At 38.0% G+C, this 22293-nt stretch overlaps 2 protein-coding genes across 2 annotated transcripts in view; both read left to right on the forward strand.

Annotated features, from left to right (window-relative positions):
• LOC105506224 (cilia- and flagella-associated protein 54-like) overlaps positions 1 to 15840 on the forward strand; it is a 51122-nt gene extending 35282 nt beyond the window's left edge. The window contains exons 8-12 of the mRNA XM_011934296.1: positions 3718 to 3916; positions 11098 to 11279; positions 11367 to 11532; positions 12769 to 12854; positions 15661 to 15840. Coding sequence (XP_011789686.1) covers positions 3718 to 3916; positions 11098 to 11279; positions 11367 to 11532; positions 12769 to 12854; positions 15661 to 15840 — 813 coding nt within the window. The remainder of the gene's footprint in view (positions 1 to 3717; positions 3917 to 11097; positions 11280 to 11366; positions 11533 to 12768; positions 12855 to 15660) is intronic.
• A 1600-nt stretch (positions 15841 to 17440) lies between these two features.
• LOC105508069 (cilia- and flagella-associated protein 54-like) overlaps positions 17441 to 22293 on the forward strand; it is a 111121-nt gene continuing 106268 nt past the window's right edge. Inside the window, exons 1-2 of the mRNA XM_011936851.1 lie at positions 17441 to 17548; positions 18142 to 18292. The gene's annotated coding sequence lies outside the window, so the exon portion shown is untranslated. The remainder of the gene's footprint in view (positions 17549 to 18141; positions 18293 to 22293) is intronic.

A 22293-nucleotide genomic window follows, 5' to 3' on the forward strand; every position in this document is an offset into this window, starting at 1 on the left:
AATAAATAAAAAAGAAAAAAAAAAAAAAAGATGTATCCCTTACTAACCAACAGTCTATTAAATGGTGAGTAATTAATTAAATTATAGGCAATTCCTCGGATAAACTTTTAAGCTACCTGCATCTGGAATTAGGTAGCGGTGTTATAGTCTTTGTAAGAGGGCAGGGAACAATTTCTTTTTTCTCTCCAGCATTTTTTTTTCTCTGCGCAAGCAAATTTAAATATCCAAAGTTGTAAGACTGTTGTTACTTAGAATATTATTAGAACTTAGTTATCCTGGTAGCAAAACTAAATACATTTTCAAAGAAAAATGTTTAAAATTCCAGATAAAATTACATTAAAAACTAACTTATATCTGATTTCCCTTAAGATAATTGTTGAATGAAAAGTTCTGGTGATTTTTTTTAAGAAAAAATTGTAATTGTTTAGTGAGTAGTTGTTTCAGAGACTAGTCAACACATCCTTTTCATAACATCACCCTATATTACCTTGGCATATTTTGCAGAATGTCCTGTTTTCTGTGTATGAAATAATTTTATTATGTTTCTACCAAATCAATTAATTTCAATATGCATTAAACATATTTTCTGAAACATTTCTGGGTTTGTATGTAAGTTGTTAACTCACAGTAAATCATTTTGACTCTCCAAAGATTTTTTTAAAGAACTACTAATCCAGACTCCTAATGATTGATTAGTTAGTGATTTATTCAATAAATATTTTTAAGTACCTGCTATGTGAACAAGTAGATGAAGATTACATTCTAGTGGAGAATTACATCATAAAAAATAAAATAATTATAGCTTGTGATAAATATTAATAAATAAATAATGATAATGGTGAGGATGAAATGAGTTACACGTAAAGCCCTTAGAATGTTCCCGGCAGATAGTAAGTAGGTCCTCAGTAAATATTAGCTATCATTGTTTATTTATTATTTATTAATTCAACAACCATGTATTGAGTGTCTACTGTGGTTTCAAGTGTAGTGGAATATAGAAATACTAAATTGCAGCCCTGGCTTTTTGGAGGGCCTTGGAATAATGGACAGAATTTGGCTAGACAGGGAGAATAGAGATAAACATTCCAAATGAAGGGTCAGAGCATGGTCATAACTTAGAAGTCAGAGTAGGCAAAATTTGCTGGGGGTCAGTGATAAATAGAGCTTGACTAGGAATAGACACGTGATGTTGGGAAATTAACATAATACATCTCCTAGAGTAGATGTCATGGAGACCATAGTATTTAGAGATGGAACCAGACTGTACAGTTGTGCCATTCAGATTTTCATTCACCCTGACATTTTAAATAATAATATAATATATCCTATGCAGTGTATGTGTCATAATTTGTCTATTTTATCATTATTATTTTAGTTCTTTCAAATTGTTTTTGCTATTTTAAGTATTGACATCATCCACATCTTCAGACATGCTTATTTTTTTTCTTTCTTTTATTTCCTGTGGATAAAATTCCAGGTGTAGGATTACAGAATCAAAGGACATAAACATTTTATTTCCCTTGATATATATTGCCAACTTGCTTTCCAAAACGAGTATTCCTATTTTCAAGGTGACAACTTGCAAGTACCAATTATTTTACCACAAGCTATTATTATTTTTATATTATTATTTGTTTTTTTTTTTTTTTTTGCTAATTCAGTTTTCATAAGATGGCTTGCCATTTTAACTTTGTTTTTTTGAGCCAGCTTTTCTTTCATTGTGTGAATTATTTTTCAGTCTTTGACCATTTATCTACTAGGGATTTTCATTTTCAAAATATACTTGAATGAGCTCATTATTTTTATAGACATTATTATTTTGCTTTTTATGCTTGACAATCCATTGTTTTCCTTATTGCTTCACCTTTAATTCTTTTTTATAGATCTTTTAAATATTTATATTTCAAAATATTTTACTTAATATTTTATTTACAGCTCTGATAAATATTCCATTCTTTTTGCTAGTTTTTTCTATGATATTTTATAAGTAATTTCATTGTTTTATTCACTTGGGTTTTACTATTTCATTTTGAATACTTCCAATTATTCATAAAGTTGATTTTGCTATTTCAGTATGTATTTTTAAAAGCTCTGTTTTAACCTAAATAAAAATCTTAGGGAAAACTGTTACCTCTATAAGAAAAGAGAAGGCAGGGCATGAAGTTCAAATTTTTTTGAAGTTTTTTTGAGATGGAGTCTCACTCTGTCACCTAGGCTGGAGTGTGGTGGCATGATCTTGGCTCACGGCAACCTCCGCCTCCTGTGTCAAGCAATTCTTCTGCTTCAGCCTCCCAAATAGCTGGGACTCCAGGCGCACACGACCATGCCTGGCTAATTTTTGTATTTTTAGTAGAGACGGGGTTTCGCTATATTGGCCAGGCTGGTCTCGAACTCCTGAGTTCGTGATCTACCCGCCTCGGCTTCCCAAAGTGCTGGGATTACAGGCATGAGCCACTGCGCCTGGCCTCTTGTTGAAGCTTTTAACATACCAGTTGGCCTATGGATTGAAAAGGTACAGAAGCTTATGAGTAGGGAAGCTAGTGTTTGCAGGAAAGTAGTTCAAGCCAACTTTATCCCTGCTTTTGTTTTTCTGTCTTTCTGACTTTGCCTTAATAAGAGAAATAAAAGCAAGGGACTTATGAGGATATCTTCCAGCTGGATAAGGCTTCTAGAAAAGTCAACTAGAACTACAGTTCTTATTTGCTGGCAAACTAAATGCAGAGAACAGGTCATTTGTTGGAGAGAAGAGTGAAGTGAGGCAGGAAGCATGTGCAGGAAGTGCAGTCATTTGGGGCCAGTACAAAGCATAATGACTGGGAACCCACACAGGTTCTAAACAGTCACTAGCCTGTTAGCATAAAGCTGATCAATTCTTTCTTAGAGTTAATTACCACAAACCTTGTTATTTATACTGCCAAATATTGCTTCAACTTTTGGCTTGAGGACCTTCTGCATGAGAATATCCTGCAGTGCTTATTAAAAGTGTCCAGACACACAAAATCTCTGGAAATTTGGTCTTGAATCTACAAAGCACCCCTGAGTGATTCTTAGGTAACCAAAGTTTGAATATCGGTTCCTAAGGCTATAATGAAGATACTATAAAGCATATGAAGATTTATGCTCGCTTAATAAGCAAACCATAATAAACAACCTTTTAATGCTGCCTTGGAAACACAAGCATATGAAGAAACAACAAAGTCTTTGATGTAATGGCAGCATGATATCTCTAATGAAATCTGGAGTGACATCTCAAAAAATGAAAACATAAAAGCAGGTATCTTTTGTTACCTGCTTGTTGTTAGACCAACTGCTCTCTGTTTTAGCATTGATTAAGCATGCCTTACTTTTCTTTGCCTTGTAACAGGGTTTTTTTTTTTTTTTTTTTTTTGCCTGAGGGTCTCACTCTGTCACCTAGGCTGGAGTGCAGTTGCATGACCTTAGCTTACTGCAGCCTCTGCCTCCCTGGGCTCAGGTGATCCTCCCATCTCAGCCTCCCAAGTAGCTAGGACTACAAGCACATTCCAACATGCCTGGCCAATTTTTAAATTTTTGTTGAAATGGAGGTCTCACTGTATTGCCCAGGTGGTCTCGAACTCCTTGGGTCAAGCAGTCCTCCTGCCTTGGCCTCCAAAAGTGTTGGGATTATAGGCATGAGCCACTGCGCCCACAATATAATAGCTTTAACAAATGGACTGAACTTTTTTTTCTCAATTTCAGTTATCATGGCCACGTACTGTCACAGAGCGGCTATTGGATGAGATGTTTGATAGCACTGCATCCCGGTTTCTGGCTGTCTTGGAAGCTCTTTCTGATTCAAACAGGCGAATACTGCAAACTGGACCCATTGTTACAGACGAAGTGGAGATTCATGATGTTGTCTCAGAATTGTTTATGGCAGGAAGAGAACTTTTGATAAGTAAATAAGATGTTAAGATATTGTTTTATGATAGAATGATAGACATGAGTAACAAAAATTTTAGCATGATAGTCCATACATAGGAAACTGATAAAATTTATATTATTTTATTTTGGTTTGATTGGTTGGTTGTTTTTGAGATAAAGTCTCTCTTTGTCACCCATGCTAGAGTGCAGTGGTATGATCATGGCTCACTGTAGCCTCAACTTCCTGGGCTCAAGCGATCCTCCCTTCTTAGCCTCCCAAGTAGCTGGGACTACAGGTATATGCCACCATACCTGGCTAATTTTTGTATTTTTTGTAGAGATGGGGCCTCACCATGTTTCCCAGTCTAGTCTCGAACTCCTGGGCACAAGCAATCCACCCATCTCAGCCTCCTAAAGTGCTGGAATTACAGGTGTGAGCCACTGTGCCCAGCTGATACAATTTATATTGATCTTGAATTCAGCAACCTTGCTAAGGTCAATTGATATTTCAAATAATGTATTAGTAGATTTTGGAGGGACCTTTTTGTATATACAATCATCTATGAATGGCTTATTTCTGTCCAATCCTTAATCTTTTAATTTCTCTTTTCTTGCATTTCTTGATGATTGCACTGTATAGGATTTCCAATAACACATGGGAAGAAGTGGTGATAGCAGACTTGCTTGTCTCATTTTTTTCCTCAGTTGGAAAGCTTTCAACATTTTGCCATTATTTGAGATATCTACTGAATAATTCTTATAGATACCCTTTTGCAGATCACAGACATTTATTTTATTCCTGGTTTGCTAAGTGTTTTTTTTTTTTTAATCTTGAATAGTTTAATTTTAGCAAAAGCTTTCTCTGAATTTATTTATTTATTTATTTATTTATTTATTTATTTATTTATTTATTTGAGACGGAGTCTCGCTCTGTTGCCCAGGCTGGAGCGCAGTGGCCCGATCTCAGCTCACTGCAAGCTCCGCCTCCTGGGACTAGAGGCGCCCACCACCTCGCCCAGCTAGTTTTTTGTATTTTTTTAGTAGAGATGAGGTTTCACCGTGTTAGCCAGGATGGTCTCTATCTCCTGACCTCGTGATCCGCCCGTCTCAGCCTCCCAAAGTGCTGGGATTACAGGCTTGAGCCACCGCGCCCGGCCACTCTCTGAATTTATTGAGATTTACTGAGTTGATCAAATGGCTTTCTCATTTCTTTGTATTAATGTGGTTGATTATATGGATTGTTTATCTGATTTTTAACCATCCTGTGTTTTTGGAATAAACCTAATTTGGAGGTAAGGATTAGCCTTTTGATACATTGCTTGATTTGTTTGGTAATGTTTAATATTTCTGCTTCCCTGTTGATGGGACAGACTTTTCTTTCTTGTAATGTTCTTTTTAGGTTTTGCTCACAAGGTCATATTAGCCTCATAAAATGAGTTGAAAAGTATGCCCTCTTTCTCCATTATCTGTAAATGTTTTGTGTCATATTGGTGTTATTTCTTCCTACATGTTTGGTTGAATTTTCTGGTGCAGCCATCTGTACCTGGAATTTTTTGTGTGGGAATATTTTAAACAATGAATTCAATTTCCTCCATAGATATAAAATTTTTCAGATTTTCTTTTCATTCTTTTAAAAAAAATCTATGTCTTTAGTAAATTGTATTTTCCTTGAAAATTTTCTGTTTTATCTAATATTTAAATTAATTAATTAATTAATTAATTAATTTTTTGAGACAGAGTTTTGCTCTTGTTGCCCAGGCTAGAGTATAATGGCATGATCTCTGCTCACTGCAACCTCCACCTCCCCAGTTCAAGTGATTCTCCTGCCTCAGCCTCCCAAGTAGCTGGGACTGCAGGCATGTGCCACCACCACGCTTGGCTAATTTTGTATTTTTAGTAGAGATGGAGTTTCACCATGTTGGCCAGGCTGGTCTCAAACTTCTGACCTCAGGTGATCCAACTGCCTTGGCCTCCCAAAGTGCTGGGATTACAGGCGGGAGCCACTGCGCCCAGCCTTAAAATTTTCATTAAGGATTTCTAGTATCTCATCATGATCTTTTTAATGTCTGTAGAATCTGTATGATGTCCTTTTTTTCACTGTAACATTGATCAGTTTGCCTTCTCTCTTATTGCCAAGGGTTCACCAATTTCATTAGTCTTTGCAAAGAAACAATATTTGACCTTGTTGATCTTCCCTATTGTATGTCCATTTTCCATATTATTGATTTTTGCTCTTCATTACTTCCTTTATTGTACTTTCTTGGGTTTGCTTTACTGATTTAAGAAACTTACTGACTTGGAAGCTTAGATCATTGATTTTTAGGATTTGTTATTATTTGCATTAAATGCATATTAAGACATTTATTCTAAATTCAGCTTTAGCTGTGTATCTGAAGTTCTGGTATATCTTTATTACTATTTGGTTAACAATATTTTTAATATGCAATGTGATTTATTCTTTGATATATGGGTTCTGAATCAAAATATGGGAGATTTTCTAACTATCTTTTGGTTACTGATTTCTATGTTAATTATACTATGGTCAGAGAGCATATTATATATTATTTGGAACTGTAAACATTTGTTAAGATAGGCTTGATGGCCTGGCAAATGACCAGCTATGGTAGATACTCTGTGTGTACTTGAAAGACTATGTATTTTTTTGTTGTTGTTGGGTGCATTGCTTTATATATATGTTGATTAAGTTAAGCTAGTAAATCATGTGGTTAGATCTTCTCTATCCCTGTGGATAGTTTTCATCTTTTTATTTTATAAATTACTCAGAGAAATATGTTAAACATCTGCTATGCATTTCTGTTAGTGTGGAATTGCAAGAGCATGGGATATTCCTATTTTGCTTCATCAGATACTGTTTTACAAAGTGGTTTTTTTAGTTTGCACACCCATTAACATTTTATGAGGGTTCCATTACTCCAAAATCTCTCTGACAGTATTTTCTGTCTTTCTCATTTTGTCCATTTTGGTGTGAATTCAGTGGTGTTGCAGTATAGACTTAAATTTCTCTGATGACTGATAAAGTTAGACATCTTTTCATACACTTTTTTCACTATTGGATATCCTATTTTTTGAGGTGCCTATTTTAACCTTTTGTCCTTTTTTCTGTCGATTTGTAGGAATTCTTTATATATTCTGGATATAAGTCCTTTATTGAATACATGTATTGTAAATATCATTTCTTACTTGGTGGCTTGTCTTTTCATTCTCTTAGTGATATCCAGTGGGGAACAGAAATTCTTAATTTTAATGTAGTCCAATTTATCAATATATCCTATATAGTTGATCCTTTGTGTGTTGTGGTTAAGAAGTCTCAGCTACCCCAATGTAAATATATTCTCATATGTTTTCTTCCATAAGTTTTATTGTTTTACCCCTCACATGAAGTCTTTAATTAGAAATTAGATCTTTTTTGTTGATACAAAGTAGAGATCAAGATTTATGTGCTTCTATATGTATATTCAGTTGACAGAGCACCATTTATTGAAGATAACTTCCTTTCATTGGCTGCAGTATCCCTTAGTCATAAATTAGGTGGCCGTATGTGTGTTGTCTGTTTTTTCACTCAGCATAATTCTCTTGAGATGTATCCAGGTTGTGTATATTAATAGTTCACTTAGACGGGCACAGTGGCTCATGCCTGTAACCTTAGCCCTTTGGGAGGCCAAGATGGGCTGATCCCTTGAGCCTAGGAGTTCGAGACCAGCCTGGCTAACATGGTGTAACTCTGTCTCTACTAAAAATACAAAAATTAGCCAGGCGTCATGGCCTGTGCCTGTAGTCCCAGCTACTTGGGAGGCTGAGGAAAGAGAATCATTTGAACCCAGGATTCAAGAGAATCATTTGAATCATTTGCAGTGACTGGAGATCACTTCACCACGACTGCACTCCAGCCTGGGTGACAAAACAAGACTCTGTCTCAAAAAGAAAAAGAAAAGGTTCACTTGTTACTGCTGAGTATTATTTTATGATATGGATACACCACAGTTTGTTTAACCACTTACCCTTTGAAGGACTTTTGAATTATTTCCAGTTTTTGGCTATTAGAAATAAAGCTGCTATGAACAGTTGAGTACAAGTTTTTGTGTGAAGGTAAGTTTTCATTTCTCTGGAATAAAACGTTCAACAGTGCAATTGGTGGTTCAGATACATGATAGGTTAGTATTTAGTTTTGTGAGAAGCTCTCATACTCTTCTCCAGGGTGACTCTGCTATGTTTCCACCAGCAATGTGTGAATGATCCAGTTTCAGAAAATCCTTGACAGAATTTGGTGTGTCATCAGTTTTTTATTTTAGCCATTCTGATAGGTATGTAGTAATATCCCACTGTGACTTTAATTTGCATTTCCCTAATGGCTAAAGATGTTAAACAGTTTTTCATGTGTTTATTTGCCATCTACATACTCTCTTTTTCTCTAGTGTCTTTTGTTTACTTTCTCATTGCATTGTTAGTTATTTCTCTTGAGTTATGAGAGCTCTTTTTCTGTTCTGAATACAAGTCCTGATCATTGCTTTTAAGACAGAAAATACCTTTATTAAGATTTTTTTCTCCTCATCATTACTTTCCCATTTTTCATTGCTTCTTTCTAAATTCACTTCTTTTTGCTCAAATACAAACTCTAAGAATTTTGAAGTAGTTTGGATGGATATAATAGTTTATTTACAAGTTTCTTTAAGATTTTGATGCTATTTCTTAATAGTCTTGTATATACAGTGTTTCTGTTGAGAAGTCTAATGTCAGTTTAAATCTTCTTGTTTTATAGATGTATCTTTTACAGTTTTCTCTTTCTTATGACATTCTTACATTTTATTCTACTGGATCTAAGGGTGGGTTTAGTAATGCAGCAGATACTTTGAGGTCTTATATCTTTCTTTCATTTTTTCATGTTACTTTTAAATTTCGTTCCTTATATTCATTATTTAAAAAAATCCTTCAAGTCATTGAAAATGCCATTAGACAGATGTTAACAGGATAGATGTTCATCCTCCATGTCTTATTTATTTTATTCTTTTCATGTCTTTATTCTGTTGCCTTCTGGGAAGCTTTCTCTATCTGATTTTTCAGGTCACGAATTTGATCTTTGATTCTCTCTGTTCTACTCTTCTGTTTACCTATTTAATTATTTGTTTCAACAATGATATACTTTTTTGTTATTTTTGTTGTTTGTTTGAGACAGAGTCTCGCTCTGTTGCCTGGGCTGGAGTGCAGTGGCACAGTCTCAGCTCATTGCAGGCTCCGTCTCCCAGGTTCAAGCGATTCTCCTGCCTCAGCAGAGGGACTTGCGAGTAGTTGGGACTACAGGTATGCACCACCACGCCAGGCCAATTTTTTGTGTTTTGAGTAGAGATGGGGTTCCACCGTGTTGGCCAGGCTGGCCTCAAACTTCTGACCTCAGGTCATCTGGCTGCCTTGGCCTCCCAAAGTGCTGGGATTACAGGCGTGAGCCATTGTGCCCAGCCATCAATGATGATATACTTTATACCTTGAATCCACTTGGTTCTTTTTCACAGGAGTTGTTTTTGCCTCATGTTTCTAATATCCTCTTTTATTTTTCTGAGAGAACACTTTCACTTAAGTTCTTGTTTGTGCTGTTCCATTTTCCTGCTTCTTGTGGTAAAGGATGCTTCATTTGTGGTTTTTCTTTCAAGGTGTTTTTGCTTTTAATTTTTTTTCCCATGAGCTTTCCTTCTTGGAACAGTTAGCTGACTTGGCCTCAGTGTCCACCTGAGAGGAGGGAGAAAAGCCTTGAGTTAGCTCCTATGCCTTTAGGTGAGTTTAGTGTGTGCGTGTGCACATGCGGGTGCACGTGTGTGTGCAAATGCCCATCTGAATGCAGGGAACCTCTGGTGCCACAGTTTGGGCTCTTCTCTTCCCAAGAAAAATACAAGTTTTTAGATAAGAATTTCCTTGACTTTCTTCAATCAAACCCCCAAATTTACCCTCATGCATATTGATCCTTTTCCACCATCTCTGATTTAGATGGAGGGGATGTTTCTCTTTGTGTCTTTAAGACTAATCCCTCTAAGTGTCCAAGTGGTTCCATTATACTGTGTTGTCATTTTTTTTTTTTTGAGACAGGGTCTCACTCTGTCACCCAGACTGGAGTGCAATGGTGCGATCATGGCTCACTGTAGTCTGGACCTCCTGGGCTCTAGCGATCCTCCCACCTCAGCCTCCTGAGTAGCTGTGAATACAGGCATATGCCACCATACCTGGCTAATTTTTGTATTTTTTGTAGAGTCGGGGTTACTCCATGTTGCCTGGGCTGGTCTCAAACTCCTGGCTCAAGGGATCCACCTGCCTTGGCCTCCCAAAGTGCTAGGATTACAGACATAAGCCACTGTGCCTGGGCTTCTGTGTTTTCTGTCAACTTCCTCCCTATACATCTTCTTCTTGGCACAGCCAGATTTATTGAAGGAATTGTCTGTTTTCGTTGTTCCTAAGTATTTTCTTTCTACTTATACATTAGGCAGACCCTAGCATTCTACTAAGAATGTCATGGACATTGCTCAATCCAGGGGTCACTTTAGTTACTTTTCTTTTCTTTTTTCTTTTTCTTTTCTTTTTTTTTTTAAGAGGCAGGGTCTTGCTGTATTTCTCAGGCTGGACTCGAACTCCTGAGCTGAAGTTATCCTCCTGCTTCAGCCTTCTGCGTAACAGAGACTATAGGTGCATACCAATAAGCCTGGCTAGTCCTTTTCTTCTTTACTTTCTGTATGTGTGTGTTACTGTTGAATACTCCTTTCTCTCTAAACACTCACCTTTGCAGCCTTTATTCCCTCTGCTCTTCTCTTAAATGTTGGTGTTTCTTATTATTCTGTGCAAGGCAACATGATCCATGGCTGAATCTACTATTTACTGCGGATATGTAATGATGACTCTAAAAGCTCTGTCCCCGTTTTAGATCTCTTTCCCAAGTTTCCAGTCTGTATCTAGGAACTCTTGCTCATTCTGTGTTTGAGATTCCATTCCTTTCCCCGTGAGTATCCTTCCCTAACTGCCCTCCTTCTCCAGATCTGTTGGATGCCCTTCCTATTTGTCCTCAAAGCACTACCCTGATTGCTTGTTTCCCCCACTGGAACGTAAATCCTATGAAAGCAGGGATTGTGTTTTCCTGGTGCCTGGAAGTGTGTATAGTGAATATTTAATAAATATTTATTTGCATGAATGATATTCAAAACTCTCTTCTTCCTTTCCTAGTGTCAAACATTGGTGCAGATGGAATGCTTGATTTTCCAAAAACATCTCTTCTGGAACTTATGATAGAAAGAAAAAATGTTATTTCTGTGGATGCTGCTGTGAAATTTATAAAATTAGCTTTTACCTATGAGGAGTGGAGTTTATTTGAATCTTCTGCTGCACATATTATTTATTTTCTCCAGGTAATATATGCAAAATCATTCTCCTGGTTTTGTTTTGTTAAAATGACATCCAATTACTAATTAACGTGTGGGATATACTTCTCCAAGAGGCAGGATGATCCAGAGTCAAAGAAAGCAGAGAAGGATTTAACTCTTCTAATTGCAATGGAACCACTAATTAATGTAAAGAGAAACAAAGGTTTGATCTTTCCTTTGGAAAACTATAAAGAAGGACAGTCGGTTCAAATTTATTTAAAAAAAATTGCTGTTCACGGTGAGTATTTATCCATTCAAAAATTTAGTTTGATGAAATATGCTCTTTTATAGATGTGGTGAGAGAAAGAACATTGAAGGTGGAGGGAGCAAGAGATACAAAGGCCCTGAGACAAGAGTGTGTTTGGTGATTGCAGGAATGGCATGGGGGCATGTGTGACCGAGTGTGGTAGGTGACAAGGCTAGAGAAGTAGCTGGGTGCTAGATGATGTGGTTCCTGGGTTTTGTAAGGATGCTAGATTATATTCTGAGTGACAGTTTTGAGTAGGGGAATGAGGTTCTGTTTACCTTCTGGCTTAGTTGGATAAGAGGGAGGCCCGTAAGGCAATGAATCAGAGGACAAAATCATCAGTTCATGTTAGGAAGGGAAGGTTTGGTAATCTCCTGTCTCTTTCCAGCCTGCAGTGTTTGCCATTCTAGGACTTTTCAAATCCTAGAAGTTATTTTGTGTGTAATTGAAAATCTGCAGTGTCTACTTTTTACACCAAAGAGAACTATTTAATTCCAGGTTTTTAATGTTTTGTCATGTTCTTAAAGCATTGTATGGCTTATCAGTTGCAGTAAGTAATTTGTACCAAGTAATGATATATATGCCTTCTAGTGATTTCTGAATCAATGTTTTTATTATTTTTCTTTCAACTACCTTATTTTGTATGCATTTTAATATTATAAGCCTCTTCAGTTTCTTTTTGGACATAGCATACAAATGTTGGATTTATGATAATAATGGTCTATTTTTATTGGATTAGAGCCACTAAGATTAGTTTTCTTTTCTGTTTTTTTTTTTTTTTTTTTTTTTTGAGACAGGGTCTCACTCTGTTGCCCAGGCTGAAGTGCAGTGGCACGATCTTGGCTCACTGTAACTTCTGCCTCCTGGGTTCTCCTGCCTCAGCCTCCTGAGTAGCTGGGATTACAGTGGCTTGCCACCTTGCCCAGCTAATTTTTGTATTTTCAGTAGAGACAGGGTTTCACCATGTCGGCCAGGCTGGTCTCAAACTCCTGACCTCAAGTGATCCATCTGCCTCAGCCTCCCAAAGTGCTGGGATTACAGGCATAAGCCACTGCTGCCAGTCAAGATTAGTTTTCATATGGAAGTATTTAATTTGTCTTATTGACATGATATTTGCCTGCCTATCATTTGTGTCATTTTTGTAGCTTATTTGTGTTTCTGTGCCTTTTCTATTTGAAATTTTGGAAGTGATTTTTTATTTCATTTTCCTCTACTTTATGAATTTAGATACTTGTTTGAAGACTTGTGGATATTCAGAGGATATTTTTCATTTGGCAGCAACCTTGTATTTCTGTGTCTGCACTGCTCCCCAGGTGAAATAGCTATTTTAAATAATTTTTATTAGTATGGAAGTAGGTTTTTGTGCCTAACTTAAGGCTAGATTTAAAATATCACAGCAATTATGCCTTGCTAAAATTTTATTTTGTTTAATCATTAGAATATAGGATTAAGTTAGGGTCTGACTTGTAGTTTTAAGTTTCTTTTTATTATTGTTGTCATTTTGAGTGTCTGTTCCTTTTTGGGAAATTTTCAGGCTATGTTTCTAATAATGAAGGAAAGGAGGCAGTGGTTTTTAAGAAGAGTTAATATGTTTAATGAAATACTGCTTTCAGTCCATGAGTACAAAGCCTTGTTATTATTGGAAGCCACTTTCCACCCAATGGCCAGTATTTAAAAAATGACCTATATGAGGGTACAAATGTTCAGGTAAAACTACTGTAATATAGCAATGGTTATTAAACAAATTTCAGGTATCCTCAGAAGCCTAACTTTGTTTGTTTTTTAAATTAATTTATTTGTTTTTAATTTTTATTTTGAGTTCTGGGGCACATGTGCAGGACATGCAGGTTTTTTACATAGGTAAACGTGTGCCGTGGTGGTTTGCTGTACCTCCTACTTGTAAGTGAGAACATGTGATATTTGGTTTTCTGTTCCTGTGTTAGTTTGCTGAGGATAATGGAGAAGCCCAACTTTAAGTAGTAGCTCCCTAATCTGTTTTTGTTACTTTTGTATATAACACTGGGATTCTGATGAAATTTCATTTGAAAATTTGGTTATATTGTCATTTTTAAAAAGTATGTAAACCATAATTATAGAGCACTGTATTAACTTTTGCCCAGATAAGTGAAGCACAGTAAGGGACTTGAGAAGTTCTGCTTTATAATATTTTTCATTTCTTCTGGATTTGTCAGGATAAGTTATAACCTGTGACAGGTATTTAATTTTTGAAAGAAAGGCATTTGGCAGTAAATACATTATTACAGTGGGAGAGCTAACCATAAAATAGAGATCAAGGCTTAAAAAGGTAGGGAACTTTCCTTTATCCGTTTTTTTTTCTCTTTTCCTTTTTCTTTTTCTTTTTTTTTTTTTTTTTTTGAGACAAAGTCTTACTCTGTCACCCATGCTGGAGTGCAGTGGTGTGATCTCAGCCCACTCCAACCTCTGCCTCCCAGTTTCAAGCGATTCTCCTGCCTCAGCCTTCCGAGTAGCTGAGATTACAGGCGTGCGCCACCTTGCCCGGCTAGTTTTTGTGTTTTTAGTAGAGATGGAGTTTCACCATGTTGGACAGGCTGGTCTCAAAATCCTGACCTCAGGTGATCTGCCCACCTCAGCCTCCCAACATGCTGGGATTACAGGTGTGTGAGCCGCTGTGCCTGGCCTTCATTTATCTGTTTTGTTAAAATGATATATGTCTTAGTTCAATTCAATTCAATTCAATTTAATTCAATTCAATAAACATTTATTGATATCTGTCGTGTTCCCAAACATTGTAGGAAGGTGCTACATATGCAAATTAGGTCTTAGAGCGGCCTCAGAGAGCTCCAGGTTTGGTATGTTTTAATCATAAACTTATTATTTTTCTAGTTTAACTATAATGAGTAACCATTTTCTTTTGCAAAGAGGCAAGTAGCTTGGATGAGAGAAGACATATTCATTCTGGCTCATCAGTTGACACTCAGTGTGAGGTTCTATTCAGCTTTTCCCTTTCCTTCTTGTCTCTACACTTTCCCAATTCCCCATTACTTCTCTAGTTACTAGTTCATCTACCCCTGCTCCAATTCCTTATTATTATTATTATTTTTGAGACAGAGTCTTGCTCTGTCGCCCAAGCTGGAGTACAGTGGTACAATTTTGGCTCACCACAACCTCTGCCTCCTGGGTTCAAGTGATTCTCGTGCCTCAGCCTCCCAAGTAGCTGGGACTACAGGTACACGACACCATGCCCAGCTACTTTTTATATTTTTAGTAGAGATGGGGGTTCGCCATGTTTGCCCAGCTGGTCTCGAACTCCTGACCTCATGTGATCCACCTGCCTTGGCCTCCCAAAGTGCTGGGATTACAGGTCTGAGTCACCACGCCCGTCCAATTCCTTCTTATTTTAATGCAATAATTTTAAAAAGAGAAAAGTATATGTAAATTTCACAGTCGGATGGGAGTAAATGGTTTGCAAACTTGCCTAAAAGTGGTTGGGACTTTTCTTTTTAGAGAGGCAGAAGAGCATAGAGCGTTCATTAAGAGTGAGGGATCTAGGTGGGACACGGTGGCTCACACTGTAATCCCAGCACTTTGGGTGGGCAAGGCGGGTGGATCACTTGAGGCCAGGAGTTTGAGACCAGCCTGGCCAACATGGTGAAACCCTGTATCTAGTAAAAATACAAAAATGAGCTGGGTGTGGTGGTGCGCACCTGTATTCCTAGCTACTTGGGAAGCTGAGGCACGAGAATCGCTTGAACCTGCTGGGATGTGGAGGTTACAGTGAGCTGAGATTGCAAGCCAAGATCATGCCACTGTGCTCCAGCCTGAGCAACAGAGTGAGGCCCTGTTTCAAAAAAAAAAGAGAGTGAGGACTCTGGAGCTAGACAACTTAGGTTTGAATCCCTCCCATCTGCCACTCTTGAGTCGTTTCTTGTTGGGGAAAATCACTTAATCTCCTTGTGTTTCAGTTTGCTCCTCTGTAAAATGGGGAGGATCATACTAGGACTCCTCTCCCAGGGTCATTATGAAGATTCAGTGTGTTAGTATTTGTAAAGCTCTTAGAGTGTTGCTCGGCACACGGCAAATGTTATATACATATATTTTATTATTCCTACTCATTTACCTTCTCACTTTTGTTTTTAGGATGTTCAACCTGATAAAGAAATTGTTGTGGACACGATAATGTTCCTATGGCAGAAATGCAAATTAGGAATTCAGCGGCTCAATATATCCAGAAATGACTATGCAAAATTCACTCAGAAAATCAGTACTAACAAAGTATTCCTTTTGCATTTCCTTTCACATGTTTTTTGCTATTGCTAATTCAAGTTGCCATACACATTTCAAATCTAATTTTTTCCTGTTTTTCACCTGGTTAATGACTTTCATTTGCATATATACATATATGAAGAAGATATTCTTTCTAGTGCTGAGTGACCCTTTATTTTAATGTGTGTTCCCTGCACTCCTGTTCTAATTTTGTTTGTTGTGAGGTGTGAAGAGGTGTTTCAGGTCTTTTTTTTTTTTTTTTTTGGCAGAGTCTCGCTCTGTCCTGGTGGCTGGAGTAGTACAGTGGCGTGATCTCGGCTCACTGCGACCTCTGCCTCCTGGGCTCAAGTGATCCTCCACAGCTCAGCCTCTCTAGTGGCTGGGGCATACACCACCATGCCCTGCAATTTTTTTTTTTTTTTTTTTTTTGTAGAGATGGGGTTTTACCATGTTGCCCAGGCTGGTCACAAAGTCCCGGGTTCAAGTAATCTGCTCATCTCAGCCTCCTAAAGTGTTTGGATTATTATAGGCATGAGCCACCACGCTTGGTCTTTTCAGGCTTTTTTTTTTTTTTTTTTTTTTAGATGGAGTCTTACCCTGTCACCCAGGCTGGAGAGTGCAGTGGCACAATTTTGGCTAACTGCAATCTCTGCCTCCCGGGTTCAAGCAATTCTCCTGCTTTAGCCTCTGGAGTAGCTGAGATTACGGGCATCCACCATCATGGCCGGCTAATTTTTGTATTTTTAGTAGAGATAGGCTTTCACCATCTTGGCCAGGCTGGTCTTGAACTCCTGACCTTGTGATCTACTTGCTTTGGTCTCCCAAAGTGCTGGGATTACAAGTGTGAACCCCTGTACCTGACCTCAAGCTTTTAAGTGAAGAATAAATATAGTATGGGCTGGGCGCAGGGGCTCACACCTGTAATCCCAGAACTTTGGGAGGCCGAGGCAGGTGGATCACCTGAGGTCAGGAGTTCGAGACCAGCCTGGTCAACATGGTGAAACCCAGTTTCTACTAAAAATACAAAAATTATCCAGACATGTTGGTGTGTGCCTGTATTCCCAGCTACTTGGGAGGCTGAGGCAGGAGGATTGCTTGAACCCAGGAGGCGGAGGTTGCAGTGAGCCAAGATCGCCCCATTGCATTCCAGCCTGGACAACAGAGTGAAACTCCATCTCAAAAAAATAAATAAATAAAAATAAAAAATAAATATAGTGTATCTGAGGTCATATAAGCTTGGTTAAATTCAAAAAGAAGATTAATAATAGAGAATACAGAGAAGTAAGAGTGTCAGGTTTTCTCCCCCCTGCAATAATATGTTTAGACCATTTAAAAGAACTACTTTATAGGAGGGAGAAGGGTGAGCATTTGAATATTATAACCTGGAAACTTAGGAGAAAAAATTTTAGTAATTATAAATATCGTAGCTTTGGTAATTTGGAAGCTGCATAAGATTAGCAACATTAGTATGCATAGGTGTGATTTTTGTCATGTACTCTGTTAAGTAATAATGTGAGTACATAAATACCGTTTTATCATCTCAGGTCCCAAAATGTGATAGTTGGTTTTATGTGCTAAGCTTTGGGGATACAGGCATGAAAGACAATTTCTTTCTCTCTCTCTTTTTTTTTTTTTTCGAGACAGAGACTCGCTGTTTTGCCCAGGCTGGAGTGCAGAGGCACGATCCTCGCCCACTGCAATCTCCACCTCTTGGGTTCAAGCGATTCTCCTGCCTCAGCCTTCAGAGTAGCTGGGATTACAGGTATGCGCCACCACCCTGGCTACTTTTTGTATTTTTAATAGAGATGGGGTTTCACCATATTGGCCAGGCTCATCTCGAATTCCTTGACCTCAAGTGATCCACCCGCCTCAGCCTCTCAAAGTGTTGGGATTACAGGCGTGAGCCACCGTACCTGGCCGTGAAAGACAATCTAAGGCATCTGATGTAGAGACTGAAACACCTACTTCCCCCTCACTCATAAGGAGGATGTTGATAGTAATCATAATAGCTGCTTTGAATGGACAGTGAGAACTTTTGAGGATACAGATACTATTCACTGATACGTACAAATAACAGATCATAAATTTCCCATAATGGCTATAGATGTGCAGACTCTAAACTTAAGTGAATCTACTTTATGAATTTATATAAACAGATTGATTACTAAATATCATTTTAAAAGGATTACTGAGTTTTATTTATAATTAAGACATTAATAAGGAGGGGTACCTGTGTAATATTTCCATATGATTAGAAGATGGTTTTTTCAAGGAAGTATAAGTTTTGAAAAATGTGACTGTTTGTAGAGTTTCATATACTCTTAATTGATTTTGCTGTGTATTTTCTCTTTTTAGTGGATTTATCTTCTGTGGCAGATAAATGAAGTAATTCACTGCTATAAAATGGAAGACATTGACATTGTGGTAGTGGCAGAAGTCACACTACGGTTAAGTGAAATATTGGAATCTTTAGGAAGGCCAGGAAGAAAATTTAAACAATCTCTAGGTAAAATGTTGGCTGAAAAATTGTATACATACATAAATACAAATATATAGGTATGATACCAAATACAGGATAACTTCTACTAATGGAAACGAGGCACTTCAATATTATGCTTCATTGAGGATTTATAATTAGAGATAGATAATGATATAGTTTCATCCAGTGGATGTTAGGAAGGTTTCATGCTCTCTGATTCAATGAGGGACAAAACCCTTTTTGTCTTCTCATATTCCTTTTCTCTCTTTTTCTCTGTTCCTAATTACTACCTACTCCCCTTTACTCCCCTCTCTTTCTTTCTTTCTTCCCTTTCTCTCCTTTTTTTTTTTTTTTGAGACGGAGTTTTGCTCTATCACCCAGGCTGGAGTGCAGTGGCACAATCTCAGCTCACTGCAAGCTCCACCTCCCGGGTTCAAGCGATTCTCCTGCCTCAGCCTCCCAAGTAGCTGGGATTACAGGTGCCCGCCACCATGCCTGGCTAATTTTTGTATTTTTAGTAGAGACGGGGTTTCACCATGTTGGCCACACTGCTTTCAAACTTCTGACCTCAAGTGATCCACCTGCCCTGGCCTCCCAAAGGTCTGGGATTGCAGATGTGAGCCACTGCACCTGGCCACCTCTCCTCTCTTTTATCTTCCTTTGTTTTCCTCCCCTTCCATTTCCCATAAGAGTGAATGCTTGAAGGAAGATTCTGTTTTGGACACTGTCATATTCTTGGCACTCACCACATCATCTGACACAGTGTAGGAGATCAAGTAAGTATTTGTGGAATGGATCAGTGTCATTCTACTTTCTATCTCCTTTTTTATTTTCTTTCTTCTAATTCCTTCCTCTTAAAATTCTTTCTTCATTTATTGTTTCTCCACCACTTTCTCTCTTCTTATCCTTACCGTCTTCCTCTTTTTGCTTTCATTTCCTAGTCCCGCAGGCCCCATTCTTCCTGTCTCAACCCCTTTTTCTCCTCCTTCATTCTCTTCTCCATTCAGGAGATGTCTTCTCTCAAAGGATGGCCTTCTGCTCTGACCTCCTTGTTCTTTGTTTTGCCTCTGGTTGCAGCCCTGTACTGTATTTAATGGGATGGGGAATAATGTGGAGGGCTCCATAGAGGGTATTTACTTTGCTGTTTCACCCCACTTATAGAGCATGTATGACATCTGGAGGACTCCATAATAAAATTATTGTTTACTCGGAGATTCACTAATCTGGCTCTGCCTGTCTTCTGCTGTTGAGTGTGGCTTTTCAGATGGAGTTTTAGAGCCATGGTTCTCAAATTTTGATTGTTATCAATATCACCTGAAAGGTTGTTAGAACCATAAGGCCCAAGCTCTGTTCTATTTCAGCTAGCCTGGACCTTCTCAGACTTTATTAGTTTCCCAGGTGAATTTGATATAGATCGAAGTTTGACAACCATCAGTTAAAAGTCTCTTGCCATCGAACACATTCATTGGCCTCAGGTCATATTTCTGAAATGTCCTGGCTGAAAATGCTTTTTTTCCTTTTAAAAACTTTTGTTATGCAGAACTTTAAATATAGAGAGAAAAAATAAATCACCATTATGCATCATCCAGCACCAATAATTATCAACATCTTTTTCAATCTTACTTCATCTCTTTCTGCAACATTTCCCCCTCTATGAGTATTTTAAAACAGATATGTAATTTTTCCAGCAAATACCACCCCACCATGTGTATGTATGTGTATTCAACTATTTATCTAACAGATAAGGATTTTTTTTTTAACATAAAGCCACAGTGCCGTTATTATTATATCTTACAAAATGGGGACTAATTCCCATGTCCCTGATTGTATTCAAAAATATCTTTTAAAGCTGGTTTGTTCCAATCAGAATCCAAACAAGGCCCACACATTGTATTTTCTTGACATGTCTCTTGAATCTCTCTAATCTCTAATGGTTTCTCTCCTTCCTACTCCCCTTTCAAGACATTTATCTTTTGAAGAAACTGAGTCATTATCCTGTGGGATTTTCCACATTCTGGATTTGGCTATTTCCCTCCATGTGATGTTGGTTAACTTGCTTCTTACCTGGTAGTTAGATCTGGATGCTTACTTAGATTCTGGTGATACTTTGTTAAGAAGAATTCTTGCCAATTGTCTTATTTTTCAGCAACAGTACTTCATAGGTAGTGCTATTTACTCCCTTGCATTGAATCAGGAGGCACACCATGACTAGTTATCCCACTTTCTGTGCTATAAAGATTTATCTGTGAGTTCAGGTCTAGGTTGGTTCCTCAGAAGCAGGTTCTGAGATAATGATTTGAGTGAAGTAGTTTATTTGGGACTTTATCCAGGGAAGCACAGTGGAAAAGTGAGACAGGGGAGGAAAGGAAGCCCCAGGTAATGCATGGTAAGTTAATGAGAAGGCTGCTGTTGTGAGTTCAGGGCCTATTCCCATGAGGGACCTCTAGGAGACCATACAGAACAAATACAATGAAGTTGTATTTCTACAGATTTTATCTGCCATTGGTAGAGGGCTGTTAGGAGACTGGGGGTAAGAAGCCAGGAGGGACTCCTAACTTCTCTCATTCCTTTTGCATTTATTATACTGAAGTCTTCAATGAAGAACTTACTTCATCACCTGTTTGGCTAGTCTGATTATTTTTGAGTATGTAATGGACATTATTACTTCTAAATATTTTGTAGAAATAATTGAGGCTTTGGATGATGTTTTTCTAGGGAAGATTTATGCTTGCTTTTACTAGATGCATGAAGGCACTAATACTCTAGGATCCCATTATTCCAGTTTGAGGGATTAAGATATTTTGAAGATGAAATGCTTTCTCCTTGAAGATCTATTTTCAGTTCACCCTAACTTCTTTTGCTTCTCATCCTTGATGGGCCCTGGATACCAATCCCTGTTGCTTTTCTCTCGAGGCTATCAGAGGTATCACTCAGTTTCTCAGCTTCTCTCTCCAGAATTGACATAAGCCCCAGTGGGAAAAGTAGCTCTAATGTGTTCTATACTCTCTGGCCTCCCTTTCCAAGATTCATATGTGACTCTGTGATACTAAGATATATATATATACACATATATATATATGCAGTTGACCCTTGAACAACATGAGGGTTAGGGGCACCCATCCTAAATCCATGTTTTGGCTCCTCCAAAACTTAACTCTGATAGCCTACTGTGGACTGGAAACCTTCCCAATAACATAAACCATCAATGAACACATGTATTTTGTATGCTATGTATATAAAAATAATTATTTTTGTCCACAGTTCCTGGCTCATGACTCCCATAGCTCTCATTTCCTAAGTGACTAAAACAACAAGCATACCTTTTGTTCAAGAGTGGCTTTTTGTCCTTGGTTCCTGAAGTAGTTTCAGATCAGCTTTAGAGCAATAAAAGTGAAAGAGAGTCTTTTGTTATAATGTTGGGGCACTTTAGGCCTCAGAAGCAGACCTCAGAAAACAATCTCTCTCTCTCTTTCTCTCTCTCTGACTTTCTACTTTCCTCCTTTCACCTGCTCCTTTTTCTCTCCAAGGATGGCCATAGAAACTGAAAATATACTCTAATCTTCTCCTGCCTCTCTGTCTTGGAGTTGATCATGAAGAAATTCTCTGACCTACCTTGTCTGATTGTAGGACATAAGACTCATTTCAGAAGGGGTCCTGCCCCATACCCAGGAGGAAGGAATGTGGCACAGAGAGGCCAAGAAGAATCTGAACAGACAGGCCTTGCTGGGTATCTTAGTCCATTTTCTGTTGCTTATAACAGAATACTCGAAACTGAGTAATTTATAAAGAAAAGGACCTTATTTCTTACGGTTGTGGAGGCTGAGAAATGCAAAGTCTAGGGGCTGCATCTGGTGAGGGCTTTCTTACTCATGGAGACTTTCTGCAGTGTCTGAGGTGGTGCAGGGAATCAATGATAGTAGGCTGAGGAAGCTACCTCAGGAATCTCTTCCTTTTCTTTTTTTTTTTTTTCCTTTGAGACGGAGTCTCACTCTTTCGCCCAGGCTGGAGTGCGGTGGCACGATCTTGGC

The sequence above is a fragment of the Colobus angolensis genome, unplaced genomic scaffold (genome assembly GCF_000951035.1).
Source record: "Colobus angolensis palliatus isolate OR3802 unplaced genomic scaffold, Cang.pa_1.0 Scaffold10, whole genome shotgun sequence".
NCBI classification, from domain to species: Eukaryota; Metazoa; Chordata; class Mammalia; order Primates; family Cercopithecidae; genus Colobus; species Colobus angolensis.